The 22,623-nt window shown below is 45.3% G+C and overlaps 1 protein-coding gene across 5 annotated transcripts in view; it reads left to right on the top strand.

The window, feature by feature from the left end:
• LOC143362702 (fibroblast growth factor 17) overlaps positions 1-22,623 on the top strand; it is a 117,539-nt gene that overhangs the window by 83,070 nt on the left and 11,846 nt on the right. For 4 of the 5 annotated variants that reach the window (XM_076803091.1, XM_076803089.1, XM_076803093.1 and 1 more), the window contains exon 2: positions 20,224-20,269. In XM_076803091.1, coding sequence (XP_076659206.1) covers positions 20,224-20,269 — 46 coding nt within the window. Of the gene's footprint in view, positions 1-15,795; positions 15,901-20,223; positions 20,270-22,623 lie in introns of those variants that run through there. The other variant, XM_076803090.1, reaches the window with a different exon arrangement.

Genomic DNA, 22,623 nt, shown 5'->3' with positions numbered 1-22,623 from the left:
TACGAAGGTATTCGAGCCATTCGAGGAAAACATTGATTGGGTCGTTGCGCCGCGGCTGTTGGCCAGATTAGCAGGCACAGAAACAGCGGGAGCCTAAGCTCTACGCGCGGCGGCAATGACGCTGCGAACGTCATCTCGGATTGATTCTCCAAACGACAATTCCGATCGTGGAATTTTAATCGATCGTTTCGAAACGCACCGGTGCCCTCGGAAACGGGGAAACATTTCTCTCCGATGAATCAGGATTATTTACTCCGGCAGCCGAATTCGTTTTTCTCCGTTTCGATCGCCTATTCCGAGAACGGGAAGCTTCTTCACGAATATCTGAATAATCAATTGACCGAATTCCAAATTGATTTCTAATTGCCGGCCGGTCCCGAGGGAAGATCTTTCCTATCGGCGATTGTGCGTGAAGTTGGGAAGCTTAACAATTTTAGCGTAAACTAGGATAACCAATGCCTGAAACTCTCTTAAAAATACCTATGTCGCTGTCGAGCTTCGTTTGCAGCTTTTACTGTTGCTCTGATTTGCTTATTAACTCTTGAGGAGGAGGCAGGAATATAGAAATGAACAGAGTCCAGAAAACTGAGTTTAACCATGAGGGACAGTGACCGCTAATTTCTTTGTGTACCAAGGTTGCACGATGTTACAAATGTTGCCATAACCTGCTGGAGTTTCGGACCCTCCGATATTGTTCACAGTGATCTTGAAGTTAGCCATCCAGAAAATCCCACTTGAGAGTGTATCGTGCCGAATAATCTCGTAGAACAAATTCGGAAGTGCTCCTCAGAGTCGGACGGTACAGGCAACGTCCCCGAAGAGTCAAAGTGTTCTTCGAACCTGAAAATCGTGGAATTTCTACAAAACTTCTTTGGCTCGAAGTAACTTGTTTCCGGAGAAAGGGCAGCTTTCCACACTTGGCAGTGACACAACCGCTCGAGATCGTCTCTGGCTAGGTGGTTCAAGGTGCACATCACTGGACCAACACCCACCCACACACAGACACACGCACACACATATTGCAAAAAGTCTATAAAGTAATTTGTCGGAGGAGGAAAAGATCAGAGAAAGGTAACGGCGATCACCAGAACGAAGTGTAATTGCACGTGCGTCGCCCGAAAGGGTCGAGGTTCCTGCCGAGCCGGCTAATTAAGAGCTCGAGCTAATTTAATAATAATTCGTACCTTGCGCGCGGATCTTTTCTTCTCGCCGGGGTTCCTAGGCGATCAATTATCCATTCTTAAACGCCACATGTCCGCGGAGCAATAATTTACCAGGCGAGATCTCGAACGCGAGACCTTTCGTCGAACGAGAATGATCGTTCGCGGACGAGTTTCGCGTCGTTTCCTCGAGGAGGAACGGTCTCTCGCAACAAAGGGAGGAGACGTCTGCTACTTGGGAGGATTGAGACGTCCTAGGTTATTTGTTTTGAGTGCACCAAGCCCCGCCCAGCTCGTCTCAGACTGTTCTTTGGCCGCGACTCGCGTTTTCGTCTCTCGCCGTTCGACTCCTCGATTTCTTCTTCCGCGCCTCCGACGCAGCGCGTTTTTGCCCTCTCTCTCTCTCTCTCTCTCTCTCTCTCTCTCTCCCTCTCTCTTCCTCGTCCCAGCTCTCGTTCTTTCGGGAAACCAGAGAGCAAACGGAGAGCAAAGCGTTAGCTAGTCTCCCGTACCCGTTGGCCGATGCACTTAGGGTGACGCGTCCTTGGGTCTCTCTCTCTCTCTCTCTCTCTTTGTCTCTCTCTCTCTTTGTCTCTCGCTTTCGCTGGCTAGACGCTGCCGCCACAGCGAAATAATTCTGCAGCTCCGGTCTCTCGCGGAGTCTACGTCACGTCAGGGAGCTGTCAGAAGAGCCGCGCATAGTTGCGGTAATGTCCACTGACCTGATTTAACGGAATCGCGCGCAATTTGCCGCCTCGATTCATTGATTTGCGGGCATAAGCGGACCGCGCGCCGCTCGATTCAGTGAAAGCGCAACCATAACGCCGGGCCCGCGGCATCTTCTCGACGATCCGACCACCGGAAGCCTGTCAACAGCTCTTTCGATCACCCTGCTACGTCCGAGAGATGTTGGAACAATTCGTTCACGCATAAAATCTCCGAAGAAATAATCAAATCACGCTGTTTCTGGTGGCTCGTCGATTCACGAGTATTGCATTCGACAATTTTAAACTTCCCTCAATTTTTTAGAAATCCGATGCAACGGGGCCAACGAAGATAAACGATTTCTTTAGTTAGGTACATTAACACTAGGTTTACGGAGCACTAAAAGTGGCTATTTATTTATATTACGTTATAAAATAAACAAGAATGTGCTGCCCAAATTTTTAGCCATTTTTTTTAAATAACATACCCAAAGAAATAAATTTGTTGAATAATTTCTCATGGATGTGTCTTTAGAATCTTAACAATTGTAAATTAAAAGTATTAGAACCCGTCATTTTGACGGGTCCCGGGAACCTAGTGTTAAAGACTCGAATTCAGACTTGAAAACTGCAAAGTGTATTGTACATACATGTAGGGTTAACAAATAATTCGTTGCGAGTAATCAATTTTTAGAGAGCCTTGAATAATGGTTAATAGTTCATACAAAGTTCGATGAAACGGTGAAAAAAAATCGTAGATCGAGTTTCAAGAGCTGTTTGCGAAGGGGAGACTCAGGAAAAATTCTCCAAGCCTGCAGAATTAATTCGAAAAATGGCACCTTCGTCTCTTGACTCCGCTGCACAAAGAGTTCTCGAAAAATAATTGTTCAGGGATTCTGAAAAATTGTAAGTATCGCGCTTTGAAATCGGCTGGAAATCGTGGGCGTAACGTTTCGATATTTTTTCGGGATCGGTGATCGAAGAGCTCTCGGCGCAGCGAAGAATGTCACCGTGGTCGTCGGCCCTGCTGAAACCACGAGTACACAATCGGTAAGGCATGCAATTAATGCGATACCGATCTGAATCGTGTTACGCAGGTTGCGAGAGCGCGGTCGCGCCGTTACGTCGGCAATCTCTTTTCCAGCTTTGCTCGAAGCCCGATCGTAACTCCGCCTTTTATCGGAGGAGTTTCGTTTCCGCCGGCGCGTGCAAAACAAACGGCGACGTTCCGCCCGTACGTGAGCAAAGTCTGAGTCGAGTCGGGTCGGGTCGGGTTGGGTCGGGTCGTGTCGGGTCGAGTCGAGTCGTTGAGCAGAGCAACCCTCCTTTCGCGTGTGCACCTCCGTTCTCTCGATGTCCGTCGTTGCTCGGTTTCTTGGACCGTTTTCACGGCGTTCCTCCCCTTCTTCGTCTGTTCGTTTACTCGATACAGTTGCCACCGACGTATCTGCTTTACGAGCGAGGAAAGCAGACGTTTATTATCGCGAGCGTCTCGCGATAAGCGTCCTCCCTCTCGATGCCGCCGGTTCTTCTTCTTGCCCGGACAGCGGAACAACCAGCACGATTCCTAAAGACTTCCGGTCGCAGAACGGACGACGCTCGAGATCCTCGCTTCCTGCCTATCAGCGGTGCCATAAACTGTCATTGTTGACGGCGCGGACGGGAACGCGGGAAATCTGACCAATTTTGCCGACCGGAAACTGATCGCTTTTGGAGCGATATTATTGTTATTAACCCTTAGCACTCGAATGGTGACTGTAAGTCACCACTAAAGATTGCTGTATCATTGTTCAAAATATTTTTTAAATTATTAAATTTGTTCGTATTTGATGAATTACTGAGCATTTCAGTATTGTAGGAATAAATTGCACCATTTTCGAATGTATAACACGAAAAATATATGTATAGAAGGGAAATATTCTAGGTCGGAAGAAATGTTTCGTTTTGGTGCAAAGGGTTAACAGCTAGATTCCGGATTTTTACATGTAGACTATGCGAAGATTGATAGGTGGTAGGTTTATGGTAATGTTAAACACGTGGGGCAATGATCGAATAAAAATTGATTTGCCACGAATGAATATCCGTGGTCCGAAGTTAATGGGCGGTGAGGATCGCGGCGAGTCTAGGATTCGTCAGGGATCAAGGACGAAAACGGGGTAATAAGAAGACGACGGTCCTGTTGGTCATTAGACAGGAGGGGGCATAAATAATCGTGTTTTGGCGTCGGCCATAATTTTCCGTTCGGTCGCGCCGCGTTTCCAGTGACATTCTAATTTCGCCGGCGTTGGTACACGCGATAGGGCGGCCGTGGCTCGTCCTTGGGCTAGGCCCCCTGTAAATTCGGCTCGTTAATTCCGGCTAGTAGACACAGGCGATCGCGGATAATTAATTTCTAGTTCTCAGCGAGATCGCATCGGGGGCCGCACGTAGCGCCGGTCCGCGGCGTACACACGTATCCTGTAGTTAGAAACGATGGACGGGCCTAAGGTCGTACATCTTGCTCGCCTCTTTGTCGTCGTTTAACAGAGAAGGAGAACGTATCTCTCTCTCTCTCTCTCTCTCTCTCTCTCGGTGTGGTCGGTCTCTTCGTTTTTCGACGTCCAATAACAGAGGAAGAGGGCGAGACGCGCGACAAGAACGAACGACGAAGAGAGCGATCCACGAAGCGGCTAAGAATAGCAGGCGGTAGCCGTTCGGCCGATGCAAATTTCGAGCCCGAAAACATTCATGATGTATAATTCATCGTGCGGACTGGCTGGCGTCTGCCTACACGCGATACTACGCGTGCTCCCGTGACAATGACACAATGTTTGCGGTTACCGGAGGGTGTGTATCGATACCTTTGTACAACCACTCACACGTGTACCTCCGGAAATACGACACGAGAAAGCGCGGCCAAATACTCGCCCCCTTGTACCGACAAATTTCCGAACATCTCGTCGAACCCTTCTCGGCTACCTCTGCCGAGAGCCTGGAAATACCCACCCACCTTTAGACACTCTTCTCAGCATCGAACGGTTCGACACAGGGCTCCTCTTAATTTTCTACACACCATTTAGCGATTTATTTTGAGATTGCTTTGAGTTTTTCTGAAATATTAACACTTCTTTAATTCGCAATGATCGGTGATCCATGTCACTGCGAAACTGGTTCGACGTCATTCTGCCGCGACCAGATCAAAATCGAGCCATCGAGTAAATATCGAACCTTTTTCAATATTTACAGAGCGATTGGATGTAAAAGAGTTCTCTTTTCAATTTTCCATCGGTCATTCAGTGGTCTATTTCGACGAGGAAATGAAATAAATTGTTGGAATTTTCTGAGACATTAGCGAAGCGATTAGACGAAGAACAATTCTCTTCTCAATCTTCTTCGTTCAGTGATTTATTTCACCGAGAAATTGGTTCGACGTCATTCCGAGCGCGACGAGATAAAAACTTGACACGTTCCGAGAGCAGCAAGGGTGTGAACGTCATCGACGTCACCCGCGAGAAGGCAGTATAGTGAGTCGACGTATCTCGTCCGCCTATCCGTCTCCTTCAATCAATCTTCGACGTCTCCCGAAAGGACTCGGCGATTTGTCGATGGAGCAAGAAGCCTCCGAGGACCGACTGCTTTAGCAAATTTGATCGCGGACCCTAATGGCCCAAGTTTTCTCATACGCAGCGCGGGAGCTTTCACGGAGAAGGAACGAGTCTCTTCCGAAGGCTAGACGCCGAGTTTCTGGATAACGATGGACCGTCTTCGGGATCCGGGTGCGCCCGACCGTTGAACCTGAACAAACGGAGCAATCGGTGATACGGCTTGTAAAGTCGTAAAAACAAAAGTATCTCGATCGAACGGCTCTTGATATTCGTGTAGATGTCTACTTTGAGCGCCACCCGTTAGAGCTTCAACCCCCCTCCCCCCCTCGGGGGTGGCCACGTAGACAGGAATAAAAGTCCGGCTAACTGCGTCCTTCCCGGTGAACCAAGTGAAAAAAACGCATGCGTGCACCGGTAGGGTACGAGCCGAAATAATCCTTCTTCTCGCGGAGTTTTATGTAACGAACTCGCACCATAAAGACGGGACTCATGCCGACGGTAAATCTCGGACAAACACGGCTCTCGTCGGTTTAACTGCCACTCTGATGTTTTTACATTAATTGTTCCTGCTACAAACGTTGTGTTTGTTCGCTCAGAAAGTCGGCAAGATTGCAGTTAGCCATCCCCTCGGAGCACTTGGAGATCCCCGGGGATCTTCGGGGAGAAGCGCAGTTTTGAAACGAGGTTTCGAAGTTTCGAGCATTTTACGAAAGTTTAAGAAAAATTATGGTTTCCAACGACGAGCAATTTATGCATCGTATAGAATTAGCGATTTGATTGCTCACTATAGAGATTAAAGGATCATGAAATTCTAGTTTAAAAATTGTGAATTGTAGTTAGTTCGATCGCGAAATCCGTATTGATTTTCAGAGAAATTGGTGCCACGAATTGGTACGATTTTTGGAACGGAGAGAGGAGGATTGTTCTAATTTGTTTTCGCGTATTGCATAACTTCGAGAGTACGCGATTGCCAGCCACGAGACTGGAATGTTTAATGATATCTAAATGCTCGACGTTCGGAGAAAGTGTACGCCGCGAATAGCGCGTCTGACTAGTGCGGTTGTTATCTACTTGTATCCATGCTCGACGACTCTGTCGCATCTACCGCTAATAATCATTTCACAATTTTATAGATAACGCACCGCTACATTTTTCCTGAACGTGTACGTTTCTTAAAGTCGCAACAAGATTGCTAGAGCTTGTTGATCGCGTTGGAGAAAATTTGATTATGCTCTCCAGTCTGCTGAAACCTCCAGATGACGGGTAATTTTTTATCGATCGGGTAATTAAAAAGTAGATCCTATTTTCTAGCTGTCTTGAGCTTGCTCGAGCTCTGTAAACATCTCTTGACAAAATTAACAACGAATGGTTATTATCGAGTTCTGTAGGACTAAAAAAAAAAAATTTTCCCACTTTCAAAAAAAAAAAAAGAATTCCCACTTTCAGTATGATAATCGCTTGTGTTTCCGTTAGCAAGTACTTTTCAGATCTCTCCACGGACGCGACGCGTAATTTTCGTGAATATTTTCGACACGCTGCCGCGTGTACCATCCGTCCGAGCATAAAAGCCACCATGTTTTAGCACATTTTTTTGCCGAAGACAAACGCAAACGGAAACCGGATTTGCGAAAATAGTCGGATTTGCATGCATTATATTTTTGCCGCATCGAGGAGAACTGCACGCGAGTCGAACACGCGAAAACATGTCGTTAGGCGAATTCATTGTCCGGTGGCTCACCGATTATGCTCCGGGACGTGGCATGCTCGGAAATCCTTTGGGATTTCGGGATTGGAATAAAAATCACAGGATTGTTGGCGTGATTTCGAAGATTCGCGGTCTGGGCCACGGAGTGTGGCAATTTTTTCAAAATTACAGAGATGTGACAAAATAACAGCTATTCATAGATGCTAATATCGGAGTACGAATTTATTATACCAATAAATATTTTCCGATGATATACAATACAATTCGTTTAAGTAATGTCCACTTTCGTGGTACCTCTAAAAAACAAATGAAATTAAAAAGCAATGGCTGTATATTCCAGTTAATATTTTAATGGAACGCCAAAGCGCGCGTCGCAGGCGACAATACTCGATTCGCATCGACAAAGCCAGCGATTTACGGTGTCGCGATGGTAACGTGATATTTTACAGCGGTCACGCGTGTTGTAATTTACGATACTTTCACCTGCGCGTTTATCGGCAATAAGTGCGCGACGACGAGCGCGCCGGTTGATTTAGAATTACAATTTGCGGCAATAAAACGACATTTCGAGCGGACCACCTAGACGGGAGTTAGATCGTCGTGCTTGTAGTCGAACTATCGAGACTAATTAGCGAAGGTTGCGTACCGCCAATTGGATATCACGTTCTCGCGACGTTTGCTCCCGATTGGATATCACCGAGCCGTGACGAGGTCCCTTCTGCTGCGAGAGAGGACCGATCGTTTTACTCGACGCGCGTGCATACATCCGCCTCTAAACTGGTTCCCGGTTCGCCACTCTAACAGCACAGGATACCACCTCGTTCTCTCTTTTGCCCCTCTACCGTCGTGCCGCTATCATTACTCAGCGCAAATCACTCGCTAATTACATCGAAAACCGATCGCGCGGACGGTTTTATCCAGGTGAACTAGTCTCCTGCACGAGGACAGTAGCCGGCTGCTTCCTCTAGCGTAGCAATGGCGGCAGATGTATTTAAACAATTTCCAATTTTCGGATTTTTAATGCGCTATACCGAGCGGCCATTATTTTTAACCGGGAAACTAGAAAAGCTTGGCCGATAGCAATTAGGGTCCCGATCTAAGCGCAATCCTCGGGTCCGTGCCGCGACATAGATCGCGTAGGGCTACTATTCTCTTTCTCATTGTAGCAAAAATCGTGGAACTATATCTGGGATATAGTTAAGATTTTCCCCCGTTTTAAATTTCTCCCCTAACGGAACAAATTTCAAGCAACTTAAATTATTTTTAACCGAGAAACCAGGCAAGCTTGGCCAAACGCAATTAGAGTCCCGATCTAAACTCAATCCTCGAGTCCGTGCCGTGACATAGATCGTGTAAGGCTACTATTCTCTTTCTCATTGTAGCAAAAATCGTGGAACTATATCTGGGTTAAGATTTTCCCCCGTTTTAAGTTTCTCCACCGACAAAAAAATATTTCAAGTAATCTAATTAGTCGCGATTACGAAGTCGTTAACGAGCAAGAGTGCATTTCGCGGTGTAATGCACATTCCGGCCGACCAAGATGATCGGCGCGAGTTATCGCCGTGCGAGAACAACATTGATGACCGCTCGATAACTTTTCTGGGGTAAGCAAACACGCGGTTAACCATATTGGTGACGTTGAGCAACGTCAGCGTGTCAGGTATGTCGGCGATGCACGTTAACTCATTGACGTAATACTCGTTTTTTCGGGGCCGCGCTCCACGCGACTCGGGACGCAGACCGATTCCACGAAATTCCTAAGAACGATTACACAAATTCCGCCATCCACTTTGCGTGCTTATCGACGGGCATACTCCCACGCTTCTGTTATCGACGATTTTTAAATTCTCGTTGCCGCGCGCGTGGACGCTTTTTCCCGAAGCCAGCCGAAAATCGGCGTCGACGATTTACGAAAAGTATTCGAATACAATTCACCGTTGTAACCAACTGTTTTTTTTTTTCTGTAAATTTCTGCGGAAAACGTTAAACTCGTGGCCGGAGCGAGGCGGGTCGTTCGCCTGGAAAACGCGATACGTCGAGCCGAATTAGAAGCTCTGAGCACACACGGTCGTTCGATTCAATTTTCTTCTTGGAAGGATTCGAGAAGTATAGGTAATTGGTACGATCATCGGGCGAATCGATCGGTCGACGAAGTTCGGTTCGTTGGCTCAAGTTGCCGGGAGACTTCCCTAAAAGTGCACCGGCTCTTGTGTGGATTCCGTGGCTCCCAGAGTTTCGTATGACTAACTCCGCTGACTCATCTTCGACCAGACGACAAGAAAACGTCACTTTTCCAACTTTCCGAAATGTTCGAACAGTGTTTCCTACAACGCGATAAAGTACGTTTCAAAAAATTTTTCTCCCGACCATCGTCGACATTTTTCTTCCGACAGTAAAAAATTTGTGAATTTCCTTTAATCGACGCAACGTGCGAAGGATTCCCTGGTCCGATTAACGAAAAATCGGGTAAAACCGGGGGAAATAATGGCGTCCGGATTAACGGTAAAAATGTGGAAAGGCGGTTGTCTTCTTGTCGTCATAGCGTGCACCGTCTCAGATAGTGCGAGGGGGTTCGGAGAAACGACAGAGAGAGAGAGAGAGAGAGAGAGAGAGAGAGAGGGAGAGTTAAGTGACGGTGGGTGGGCGAGATGGTTATTTAAATGCCTATAGAGTCCATTAAAGATTACGGGTCGAACAACAAATGTCCACGCGAACCAGCCGGAACGAACGGCGATACCCCTCGGAATAAATGTACCGTTTTATCTTGTACGACGCAAACAGCTTCCATTTTAATCTATGAACAATTTTATTATCGGCCCCTTTCAACGGCGAAATCCGCGAACCTGAAACGAACTAACTGCATAATAACAGAATCCAATAAAATTATCGTCCGTCTCGGCGGCCAATAATTTTTCTTGTTAACCCGATCCTCGGGAATACTTTCGCCAAGTTGGAGATCCAGTGTTGCATAGCTATACCAGTTTACGTATAATTAACTCTCAAAATTGAAACGTTAACACGAATACAGGGAACAGTTACACAGAAGATCCTAGAGTGATGTTTCACGCGTTTCATGCTCCGTTTGCTCACTCGGCTTTGTCAGAATCGTGGATGAATCATGTTCTTGTTAACCGAGTTGCTCCGACTTGATTAAATAATAGCAAATTCGAATGCGTTGCTCTCCGCGAACGAGAAGCGCAAGCATTTCTAAATTGCCGCATACGGGACGACTGATTTCGTGATATCGTTGTCGTGTGATTAAGAAAACGTTTAATATTGTTGAGAAATGTTGATTTTCCCTTGCAAGGGCGACTGCGTTTCAGGGAATATGAAAGTCGGAGCGCGTTCGCCGGCGTTTCACTGTGTCTTTCGGGGAGATCCAGCGACGTTTGAAATTCCTGGAGACGGGTCAAACGGATACGGCCCACCGGCGTGTTTATCGGCGACGAAATGAATTCCTAAAACTCAATTAACCGTGGCCTTCTTAACCGGCGTTCGCTTTAACGAACGAGAGGCCGAGTAATGAATGGTCCCGCAGGACGACGGAGCCGTTGTTTAGTGGACTCTCGTGCGAGAGAGGACTCCCGTTCGAACCCGATATCCGCCCTAAGAGCCTTCGAGCGGACCGATCCAACCCTTTTAAGTAGGCCTAAGTAAAACGCCAGGAATGCGGGGAACATCTCTCTCTCTCTCTCTCTCTCTCGATGGTGCTCGATCGGCCAGGGTAAAAGATCCGTTTCTCCCGGTGATTCATCGTCGGCTATTTCTGGTGACACCAGGCATAAAAATCTATACGACGCGCGCGAGATTAAACGAGGCGACGGACGGGGATCACCTCGACTATAAAAATTCGCTTTGGAGCCACCGGCGGCCGATCCTAGGGGAAACAAAAGTTCGGACCCTCCGGTTGCAGGTGTTGACGCCCGGTGAAAGCGACACGGAGTTTCATTTCGTTACGAAACCGGCGCGGTGGAAATGCAACGTCTGCCACGCGCGTCGGTCTTCTGCCATCTTCTTCTTAAAACCGACTATTTTTTCGTTTTCAACGAGACTGTACATTATTTCTCGACGAATCTACCACCAGCACGTTTTGCTCGACACTTTTCTGATTAGAATGAGCCCAAACACCACATCGTTCAGAGCATGTTTGACCGTTTAATAGACGGTTGAGTGGAACCTCCGTTATCCGAACCAGCGACGACGCATCCACGTGCGAACAGTTCGATCTAAAGTGATTCGCACGATAACGCGATTCGTTGTGCAACTCGATAAAGATTCATTCTAGGTGATTGTACCGTTATCTGACCAGTTCGGATAATCGAGGTTCCACTGTATCACGGATTAACCCTTTGCACTCGGCGCTATTCTCATTCTAAAACGAAATTTTTCTTTCGTCTTAGAATATTATCATTTGATTCATACGAAACTGACCCGATTTCCACATATGATATGTAAATGTTAAATACAAATTTTGTAATGTAGCAAATACATTGTAATATTTTTTGTAATTTCTTTGAAATAATGCCACAACAGTTTCTAGCGGTGCTTCGGAGTCACCACTCGAGTGCAGAGGGTTAAAAAGGTAAAAGTGGCGCGAAGTGTACCGTGTTTGGTGTCGTTTTAACCGGAAGAACGACCGGAATTTGTCAATGAAAGATTCACAATGATACGATTAGAAAGTTTCGTGAAGAGGTTTGGCAGATTTCGATTAGCCGCGGGTTGGCTCCGGGAATAATTGATTGCTCGTAAGTGGTGGGTCTGCCTAATAGGCATTGAATAGTGATTCCTTTTTATCGGAGGGTGACGAGGAGCGTGTCAGAATGAATGTGACGCCGGCGCGGAACGTCGCGGCTCCGACGCAAAAACCTTGTCGCGTATTCCTCTCGCGTGGCTCCTCTTCTTGTCCGGCTTCTTCCTCTTCCTCCTCATCTCTTACTCTTCTTCCCACCCGCCTCAGGTTATCTTCTCCGTGGCACTTGACGCACGACGACCGACGACGACGACGACGAAGACGACGAAGACGACGAAGACGACGAAGAAGAAGAAGAAGAAGAGGACGGTCCTCACTATAGCAACGTCCCAGGACGCGTTCAATCGTTTCTCCTTGGCCGTTCCCCGTAAAACGGGCGACGTCGGCGACTACTATCTGCCACTTCACGTTGTCCACCAGCCTTCAGTCACGAGTGTACTCATCGTGCGCGCGGGGGGGAAAAAAATGCTCGGCTCAATCAACGAGATAATTTGCATGCCGCGCGCGTTACGCGCCATCCGCAAAAAGAGGAATCGGAAAAAAACGGGCTCGGTGACTCGGTGACTCGGTTCGATGCAACCTGCCGTCTCGCGTTACCCGCAAATTGAGCTTTCGCGAAACGGAACGCGGTGACGAATTCGATGATGCTCGCCCGCCTTTTCCAGGGAACCACCATGCCCCTGTCTGTACTACAAACTAGGAGGCGCCGGACCTCTTGCTGCTTCTTAGAACAATTTCTGTTGCTATACTTGCCACGGCCTTGGAGGTTTCCTGGTCCAGCGGAAGACGGCGCGATATTCTGTTTAATTTGCCCCGTGCGAGTGATGCAGGATTAACACTTTGACTGCCTATCTGGAAACCCCAAAAATTCCATGTAAAATCAAAGTCGGTTATTTAACCAGTTAAATGTGTTCGACGAGTATACTCGTCATGGAGAAGTGGCAATATTTTGTGCCACGAGTATACTCGTCGGAACAGCTATAATTCAAACGGCGGTTAAGTTTTGCGACGCAACTTAGGTACACATTTTTCAAAGTGGTCGCAACAGCTAACTGGTTAATGAAATAATTGAGTAGTCCTCCAACTCTCTTGCATTTTACAAATCCTAATCAAATTTGGTGCAATGAATAAATTAACGTAAAAAGTCGTTTTAAAACCTGAGCGAACAATGCCGTCACCCACGTATGTGTGACACGGCGGTGAACGTGTTAATGGAACTTTGATAAAATCGAGAAATTTCTGTCATATGTTTCCAAATTGTGCGCACACCCCGAGAAAACTTGAGACAGTAAAAATTGAGAGGAAGATTCGAAGAATTAAAGAACACCTGCTGTTTCCGACCGGTTGAAATGATTGAACGAAAATTTGTCTCTTGCATCGGGAGAATTGCGAGTGACATTGGCATAACGAAAACCGTGAGTGGTAAAAATAAACGAAATGGTGCAAAACGGTCAGTGTCTGCGAACGTCAGTGGTCTCGCAGCGGCGGAGAAAATAGCGATGATTTGATACATGAATGCGGCATCGTGCGCCGCCCGTATTTGTTTAAGCGGAGTGTTTGTTCAGCGATCCTTTGTAACGGCCGGTTATTAGCAGCGATTTAATAGAGGTGAATTCGCATTTAGACGTTATCTAGCCGCGAAAGAATGCCCGTTGTTCCAGAATCCGAGAGAAAGAATTCGGAACATGAGAATCATCCTCTTCACCGCGGAACGCACACGCCGCGCCGGATGGATAAATCTGTAAACATTCGGGGATTGACATGCAACATTTTTCGAGCACTCCGTCGGATTAGACCGCGGGTACCTATACCGTTCTCGGCCCGGGCGAGCATGATCCGTTAGGGGCATTTAGTGGTCGGATTTATTGAGGATCGCACGCGTCGAACGCGTTAATCTCGAGCGAATCGCTGTCAACGCGGGCGCATCAATCCAGCGATTTGTCACGGCAATTTGCCACTGTCGGCCGGGGAATTCGTTGACCGGCGTGATTTGTCACGATTCGCCGTGCCTATTTGGGAAACATTTTCGGGGCCGCGGCCATTGTCGGCCCCCGGGAACGCCAGGTGACTTTTTCGTTCGGCTGAATGCGAGAGCGGCTCGGTCGGCTCGTGCTTTGCTCGCTAGGAAGGTAGTAAATTTTGTGGTCGACTCAATAGAGACGTGGCCATCTTTATGTTGTGCCGTCACGGGACGCGACGCGTTTCCCGGCAATCCTCCACGATTTACGACAAACTAAACGCGATACGTATTAGTCTGGGAAGATTAAAGGGCTGCCGGGTACGTTCCGAACATGGAAAATAGTATCGTGCAGTTATTCACGCTTTACGCGTCGTTGGTACGCTTCAATTCGAAACTATTAGAAGCTATTAGACCTGAAATCATTTCTCTGCGAACGAAATCCCGATTGTGTCCTGAGCAAGTTTTCTTGGGCAATTGCTTCACGGGCAATTTCCCTGCAATTTATATTATATTCAAGGATGTGAGAAAATGAAGGCGTTGACACTAGATTGACGGGACCCGTCGACATGACGGATTCTAATATTTTTAACCCTCTGCACTCGAGTGGTGACTCTGAAGCACCGCTAGAAATTATTGTGGCATTATTTCAAAGAAATGACAAAAAATATTACAATGTATTTGTTACATTACAAAATTTGTATTTAACAGATTACTAAACATTGAAGTATTTTATGTGGAAATCGCATCGGTTTCGTATGAATAAAACGAAAATATTCGAAGACGGAAGAAAAATTTAGTTTTAAAATGAAAATAGCGCCGAGTGCAAAGGGTTGATTCACGAATATTGAGATTACAAACATGGATCCATGAGGAATTATTTAACAAATTGATTTCTCTGGGTACATATTATTTATTAAATCGCTACGAACTTTGATCGATACATTCATGTTATTTTTATAAGGAAATGTAAAATAGTCATCTTTAGTGCTCCGTAAACCTAGTGTTAAATAAATTTCGTAGAGATCGTGTGGATTCCAGTGCGCGTGGAAGTAAAAATCGCGGAAGGACGGGAGGTCCTTGGAGGATGGCGAAGCAGCGGCTGCGGCGGAGTCCGATGAAGCGATCCACGCGATCCACGAGATCCACGCGGCGCATCTATCCCGACAGGCGGTGTCCAGCTGAGAGCCATCGGCGTCGGGTCGGTAGCCGCGTTTTTCATCGGCGTGTCGGGGCCTATTCAAGTGTTGGCAGTTTTTCACGCGGCAGGCGACAAATATCCCCACTAAAATCCTCCTTAGATGAGTCCCTACGTGGTCGGGGATGTCACGCCGGATCCTATCCCCGGCAACATTCACCACGTCGGTCTCACGCCGGTGACAACGAGCAGCGGTGTGCGTTGTTCGCGATTCGCTCCTCCGAATCCTGGTGATCCAGTCTGAGATTTCGCCAACGGTCTAACAGCGCCGGCGGTTCCAACTGTAACGATCGTATCGGGACACAGATCCCGGGATAGCAACCGTAGATCGAAGTTGTGACTCTCGTAGATCGGCTTTCCCGTTTCCCGGTCCAATCAGGCGGATCTTCGCCAGGATCCTCGAGCACAATCGGCCGAACTATCTGCTTGGAGATCGCGGGACCGGTCAGCTAATTGTGCGCCGGTACTCGCGTTGCACCGGATTGCAACTTCCCTCTTCGCGCATCACGCCCTCGCTACGGGAGAACTCTATTCAGGACAATTCAGGGTATAGTGAACGTTCGTGTTGGAAGTGTTGGACAAGCGTGTCAGGATTTTGTTGCGGAGTGATCGGAACATCGTTGATATCCGTTGTATCGTGCGGACGTTTACTAGCTATAAATTGTGCGGCACCCGTTGTGATTCTAATAAAAAAGAAAGAAAACGTAAGTTGCGAGGTCCTGCACGGAAGCGGGTATCTCAATCTTTAAGCCGGATTAGTGTCACGATTCCAGCAACTTACGGCGCGTAGATTGAGATGACAGTTCAAAGCGGCGACGCGCAGATATGTTTACGGCGATTCGGTAAGTTATGGCTGTGTTAAAACGCGTTGTAAAGACCGTGGGAGATTATCGAGCGGAGGCGATCGGGAGTAGATTATCCCCGTTTATTTTGCCGGTGATTTATTAATTGAGTCGTTTATTAATCGTTTACTACCGCCGCTTGTCCGGCTCGGATTTATTACGTGTGATCCCTGTGACATTCTCCCTTCACGGGCATCATTGCGAATGATCGTGATGACTGGAGTCTGCGGATGTTTGTGCGGTTTTCAATTTTTGGGGGGAAATTTTAGGAAGGAAACAAACGAAATCTAATTTCCGGTGGTGGTGATCAATTCTGTGGAATTTTATTGTATAGCGTTTTTTGAACATTTTCGGAAGCCATAAGCGCATAAAGCTCCGCAGTCTGAGAGTGACAGTCGCCCCTTGGTGATAAGCGCGGCGCTCCAAATCGGAGACGAAACTACCGTCCGAATGCAAATGAATTGGCGAATAATTACGTCACCTATTTATGGCGAGTCGTGGCGCATGACACGGATCCTGGTTCGAATCTTGGAACGCGCGTCATGGAAATCCTCGGAATGGCGGAGTGTTGTGCCCCCGTAGACTCACCTTCGTGTTCGGCCTCGATGGGAATTCCTCTCATCGATAGTAGAAATACTGGAAAGACTGGATTTTTCATGGAGAGCTTGCCGGTGTCGCGTGTTACGGTGTGCCCGGTGCCATGTCGTCTGCCATTCGCAGTTAGAAATTTTCTTCGTCAAACCCCTCGCCTCTCCCCTCGCGCGTCTACCCGACGAACGGCGAGGGACACGCGTTTTACCATTTTTCCTCGTTACGTAACGGCGAATTTGAATTTTAATGGAGCCCACGCCTCGGCTGTTCGCCGCATGGATGCGAACATGCTGTATCGAAGCGCGATCAAGCATATTCCTCTGACTAATTTGATAGATGGTCGTTAACGAGCCGGCTGCCAGCCGCGATGTCCAAACGCTATCGCCAGTCGCCTCGGAATTATTCGCTTGTATTGTTGCGCGGCGAATACTCTCGGCCAGGCGGTCGTATTTGAAAATCAATTATTCCGTTTCGTCTCAATCGCAAAATGTTACACGGTGCGAGGCAAAAATTGATTCCACGATTTCGATGGAAATCAAATTCAATTTCCATTCTCTCTCGTATCCACGCGTGGACGGTTCCTTGTGTTTAAATGAAAACCAAAGGCTGTTGAACGACGGAAAAGAAATAAACAGTATCGTCAGAAAATATTTGTAAAATTTCCCTTAGCGCCGCCTGAATAACACTGAGGGAAACATACTTTTCACTCAGCTGAACACAGTGAATTCTCTATATCCCGCAGTGGTGGGGACAATTCCGCGACATTTATCACCCAGGTGCTGGCGTCATATGCAGAGAAACTGTATCAACGAATCATGCCTATTCGATACGAATTTTCTCCGACGATTGCAAGGATTGTCAGATTGAACGTGTCCCGAATAGTACAGCGATTTTCGCAAATTGGATAACGGCACGTGACTCGAACAGGTCCGAGTAAGTCCCGCAACACGCAGCCGCATCCTCGCGAGTTCATTTTCGCGAAACGCTCGCGTGCGAATGTCGGCCACTCCATACTCGGTCAAGTATCCATTTGAAGCTTCCGTGCCGGCCGTTCCAATGCAATTAAACCACGAAACTCGAGTCGGCTGCATTTTCTGTGCCGCGATGCACGTTACCACTCGATCCACTCGTCCAAAAAGCACGCGACCACTTCCCTCTCCCCCTCTCTCTCTCTCTCTCTATTACTCGGAAAGCCGAATCTTATTTCGCGAAACCGACAGGCCGAAATTAGAACGTGAATCATTCGTTTAATTAATAAGCAGAGCTTCGAAGAAATCGCTGAAAATTCGGTAAGCGTTTCAAGAGCGTGCCGTTATTCAAATTTCTAAGATTTCAAATATTCAAATATCCATATTTCTAAAATTTCAAATATTCAAATATTCAAATTTCTATGATTTCAAATATTCAAATTTCTAAGATTTCAAATATTCAAATACTCAAATTTCTAAAATTACAAATATTCAAATTTCTAAAATTTCAAATATTCAAATTTCAAGTATTCAAATTTCTAAGATTTCAAATATTCAAATTTCTAAGATTTCAAATATTCAAATATTCAAATCTCTAAAATTACAAATATTAAAATTTCTAAAATTTCTAAAATTACAAATACTCAAATTTCTAAAGTTTCAAATATTCAAATATTCAAATTTCTAAAATTTCCAAATATTCAAATCTCTAAAACTTTCAAATATTCAAATCTCTAAACTTTTCAAATATTCAAATCTCTAAAATTACAAATATTAAAATTTCTAAAATTTCTAAAATTACAAATACTCAAATTTCTAAAGTTTCAAATATTCAAATATTCAAATTTCTAAAATTTCCAAATATTCAAATCTCTAAAACTTTCAAATATTCAAATCTCTAAACTTTTCAAATATTCAAATCTCTAAAATTACAAATATTCAAATTTCTAAAATTTCTAAAATTACAAATACTCAAATTTCTAAAATTTCAAATATTCAAATATTCAAATTTCTAAAATTTCCAAATATTCAAATCTCTAAAACTTTCAAATATTCAAATCTCTAAACTTTTCAAATATTCAAATCTCTAAATTTTTCAAATATTCAAATATTTTCGAATTTCAGTGGCCCGTAAGCCTAGAATCTTTTCTGGGGAGGGTTAGATCGTCGATCGAGAGCAGAGGCATTGTGTGGCCGAATGAGAATGCGGCTCGCGATCGGCTAGCATGGGTTTCAGTAAAGTCGACGCGGCCGATCTAAAGTAAGCGTTTTAAGAGCGTGCCGGCGGAATTCCTTAGCGGCGCATCGAGGTGGATTCGAACGAGGTAGGCGGGATAGCGCGAAAGAAAGGAACGTTTGGTCCACCCCGTTGCTCCAGCAACGAGCCAATAACCCAGTCGAATTAAACCGGAACGTGTAATGAACGCTTCCGACGTCATTGGTACCGGCGAGGCGTGCAGCTCGGTGCAGCGACTCGGCGCGAGCACTCCTGTGTTCACCTGTGTTCTGTAATCCGAGATGCATTCGCATTACGCAAGCCCGTTGCGGCTTGCGAACCGCACGCAGCCCGTACGCAGCTGGGTTATTATTTACAACTCGCGGCGGTACTCTTAATTTCTGCGTTTCTCGATTTCATACGGCGCGAACTCCACGACATTGATCGAAACTACAACCTTGATCCGAGCCCTCGGCCCTTTCGGGACGAGCGAGCAATTTTCTGAAACCTGCGGACCACTGGATCCCTGTGCAATATAAAAATTGTCTGGAAATTAGAAATTTGATCTAGACAAAATAGAAATTTGTTTCCTCCTCTGATAGTTTGAATAAGTCGATAATCTTTCTAAATTGTTACGATCTCGCCTGCTGATTTTTCTCGTGATTGCATAAATAATTAGGATTTTATGGTAAGAACGAGTAGGTGTAAGCGGGAGACATATTGAGAGAAGTTTAAGAGCTCCAACGTACAAGTCCTGCGGCTAATTAAAATTGTTAAAGGAACAATCAAATCGCTGCTTGGCTGACTGTAATCGATGCAAACGATTTCTGTTCTTCATGAAAATCCTATTGCGATAATACTTGCATTTCTTTGTATCTGAAAGCGAGATCAAATTTTAAGGTTCCATCGGTCCCGGTAATTATCCGTACCGTACACAAAATTGCTCGTGCGCTCGTGATTTCTGTAATTCAAAGGTTTTTTTAGTGACTAGAACGCGATGCGTGTCGGTGATTGCCAGTCGGAAATTCGAATGATTTCAAAGTCCCAGAGGAAAAAAGATCGGCCGCAGCGATAGTCGTCTAGCGGTCAGTCACTCGTGGCAATATTATTATCGGATGCGAATGAAGATAGAATCGTGAACTAGCTACAAGATACAATTTGTCCGGTATAATTTGTTTCCGTCGCTAATTATCTCGTATATCTCCTCGTTATCTGTCAGAAGCGATCCGCCGCCGCGTCCCGTGCTTTCAATTTGCACCGCTGCTAATAGTAACCTTCGTTTTATTCGGCCGCGAGGCTCGTAATCGTGCGAAACTTATTTGAATACTATAAATCATACGGAGATCGCGAGCGATTAGCTTGCGTGCCACAAATTGAAATCTCGCAGGTGCAATAGCAAATACCGGTCGGGAGCGCATAGACACACTCGACATGCATGTCCATTTCCCCTTTCCGCCCCTCCTCCCTCCCCCCTCCACCGTAGATTTAGAACGCGTTCCTCGAATCGAACGAATGTGCATTTAACACGTTTGTCCCCGTTTGTTGCAGGTTACCACAGTTTGCCGTTTTAGCGAAGATTTTGTGCCTCCTGATGGTACGTATCAAACACTTTCCTCTTCAAAATTGCTTCGCTCATTAGTGGACAATCAACGGTCCATTATTTCTCGATGGCTGTGTCGCGTTTAAGAGAAGCTCGACCATTTTCCTCTAAATAATAAACGTTAAAGAAGTTGTTTTATTATTTTACTGGTAGGGTCTTCTTGGGATTGAAATTTTTAAGAAATTTTCGTCCGCGGAATTTTCTATATAAATATTCATGCGATACGGCTTTAAATGTCTACAAAACCTTAAATAATTGACATATAGAACGCAGGAGTTACTGAATTGTGGGAAACTTTGTCCAGAATATTTTCTACAAGTCTGAAGAAAATCGATTGTGAAATAATGAAGATTTTGTGTAAAATAAAATTTAAAATCTAAATTTTGGAAGAATTCTGTCGAAACGTGGAAAAGTAATGCCGGTTGGTCGCCATCATTTTCGTTCCACCGAGGGCCGGGCTCTATCGAAAAAAGTGTTCGGCGCCGGAACCATAATTTCGGGGATATACCGGTGACCCGGTTACGTTACCTTTAACGAGCCGTGTAAAATTTGAACGAGGGCTTTGGCCGCGTTCGTGCGGAATCCGTAAACTCGCATACTTTAGTTGTTCCGACGGATACGTAAGCGATATAAGATACGTGCCAGAGCTTTGTACACTGAACGGCGACTAGGTCAGATCGTAGATACCCGGTGCACGGGACCGGGTCGCCGTTTAGGGTAGGATGGCGTGTCGAAAGTTCATCCAGGTCCTGGTAAATCGACGGTTAAATTGCCGGGCACCTTACCTGTCATAGATTAATGACCGGTGCTTCCACTCCTACGCGTTAGAGCGTAGGTTTCGAGGCAGCCCTTTGTCGGCCGCGAGCCCTTTGATATCTTGTCCGTGGTACAATGATTCTCGATGATTCGTGTTCCTGTTAGGATCCGTAGATTTTTCACGATAGAACTATCAAGAGAAGCGGGTTTCGATTTTATTGCGTCAATTACGACAATACGTTCGTTGAGTTATTAATCGATTTTTCTGGAGTATAAACGTTTCGTTCAATCGGTTTTAAAATCATTTTTATTTTAAGAAGATCCTCAGTTTGGTTAGTTTTTCTGTTTTGTAAATATAAAGTATGATATTGTGAACATGATAATTGTACATCTTGCATTTTGTTATGCCAGCTGTAAAGCGACTATGTGATAGTCGCGTGCAACAACCTACAAAAAGTTGAATGGAAAAATGCTGCAACCGCAACCGTGTGATTGGTATTTAGAGGATAGGAAAGTGGCGAGTTCGTAACTGTCGGTCTGCAGTTTCAAATGCGATCGGTTTGCAGGAGAAATTGCAGCGAGATTAGTTGAAAACATACGATCCAATTTCTAAATCAATCCTGACAAATCCTGCAAAATAGAAATTCTGAAGGTAACAAATGAAACGAATTCTAGCTAGTTTTAAATCTGAAAATATGAAGTAATTCGTACTAAAATTCGATTCAGTAAAAACCAATTCTAAAGAATCTAATAATTTAAAGAAATTAACTAAAATGGAATTTTTATTGGGAAACTAATCCCAGCAAAGTAGTCTAAAAAGCGAATAGGGAAATATTAAATAAGAATTCGGATGAGTATAAGAGCAATTATTACTTGCGATTTGTCACTGGGTTTGTTTAACATTTCTCTGGCATGAAGTAATTTTCCTTGGATTTGTTACAATCCTATGTTAATTTACAAAGTCCACCGATGCTTATTCATATGCAAATTTCATTTCATACGTGCCACGCGCAATCGATAATGCGAAATGTCGAGTTACTTCGCAGCTAGTATAATCGTACAGGAAATACTTGGCGTCTAAACCGAATATTTAAAAAATGATTGATTTATAGAGATACAACTACCTAGAAAGGCTTTTGTATTTTGTTGTGAAGCTTATCGATGAGATAGTCGTTCCAGTCGCATCTTTTTCACCTAAACTTGTTTTACTTTGTTTTCTTGAGTTGCTTGGTAAATATTTGTTCGAGAGAGCTTATGAATGAAATACTTCGGCGCCATCGTTTCATATCGGGAACGGAAGTGTACGATTTTTATCGAACGGAATCTTTCATTTTATCAATGTACAGCAACGTCGCGATAATATGCCACAAAGTTGATATTTTGTATTACGTCGTTGCCCGAGTAATTATAGCTTGTCAAACCTACCCCTATGGAAATAATGCTGACGTTTGCCATAATCCTCTTTCATTCTCAATTGCGGAATTTATGAGGCCTCGAGTATTCAAATTTTCCAGTTTTCAAATATTCAAATTTCTAAAATTTCCAATATTCAAATATTCAAGTTTTCATATTTTCAAATATTCAAATATTCA

Source organism: Halictus rubicundus, chromosome 17 (genome assembly GCF_050948215.1).
Source record: "Halictus rubicundus isolate RS-2024b chromosome 17, iyHalRubi1_principal, whole genome shotgun sequence".
NCBI classification, from domain to species: domain Eukaryota; kingdom Metazoa; phylum Arthropoda; class Insecta; order Hymenoptera; family Halictidae; genus Halictus; species Halictus rubicundus.
This window is presented reverse-complemented; position numbering and strand designations above follow the sequence as displayed.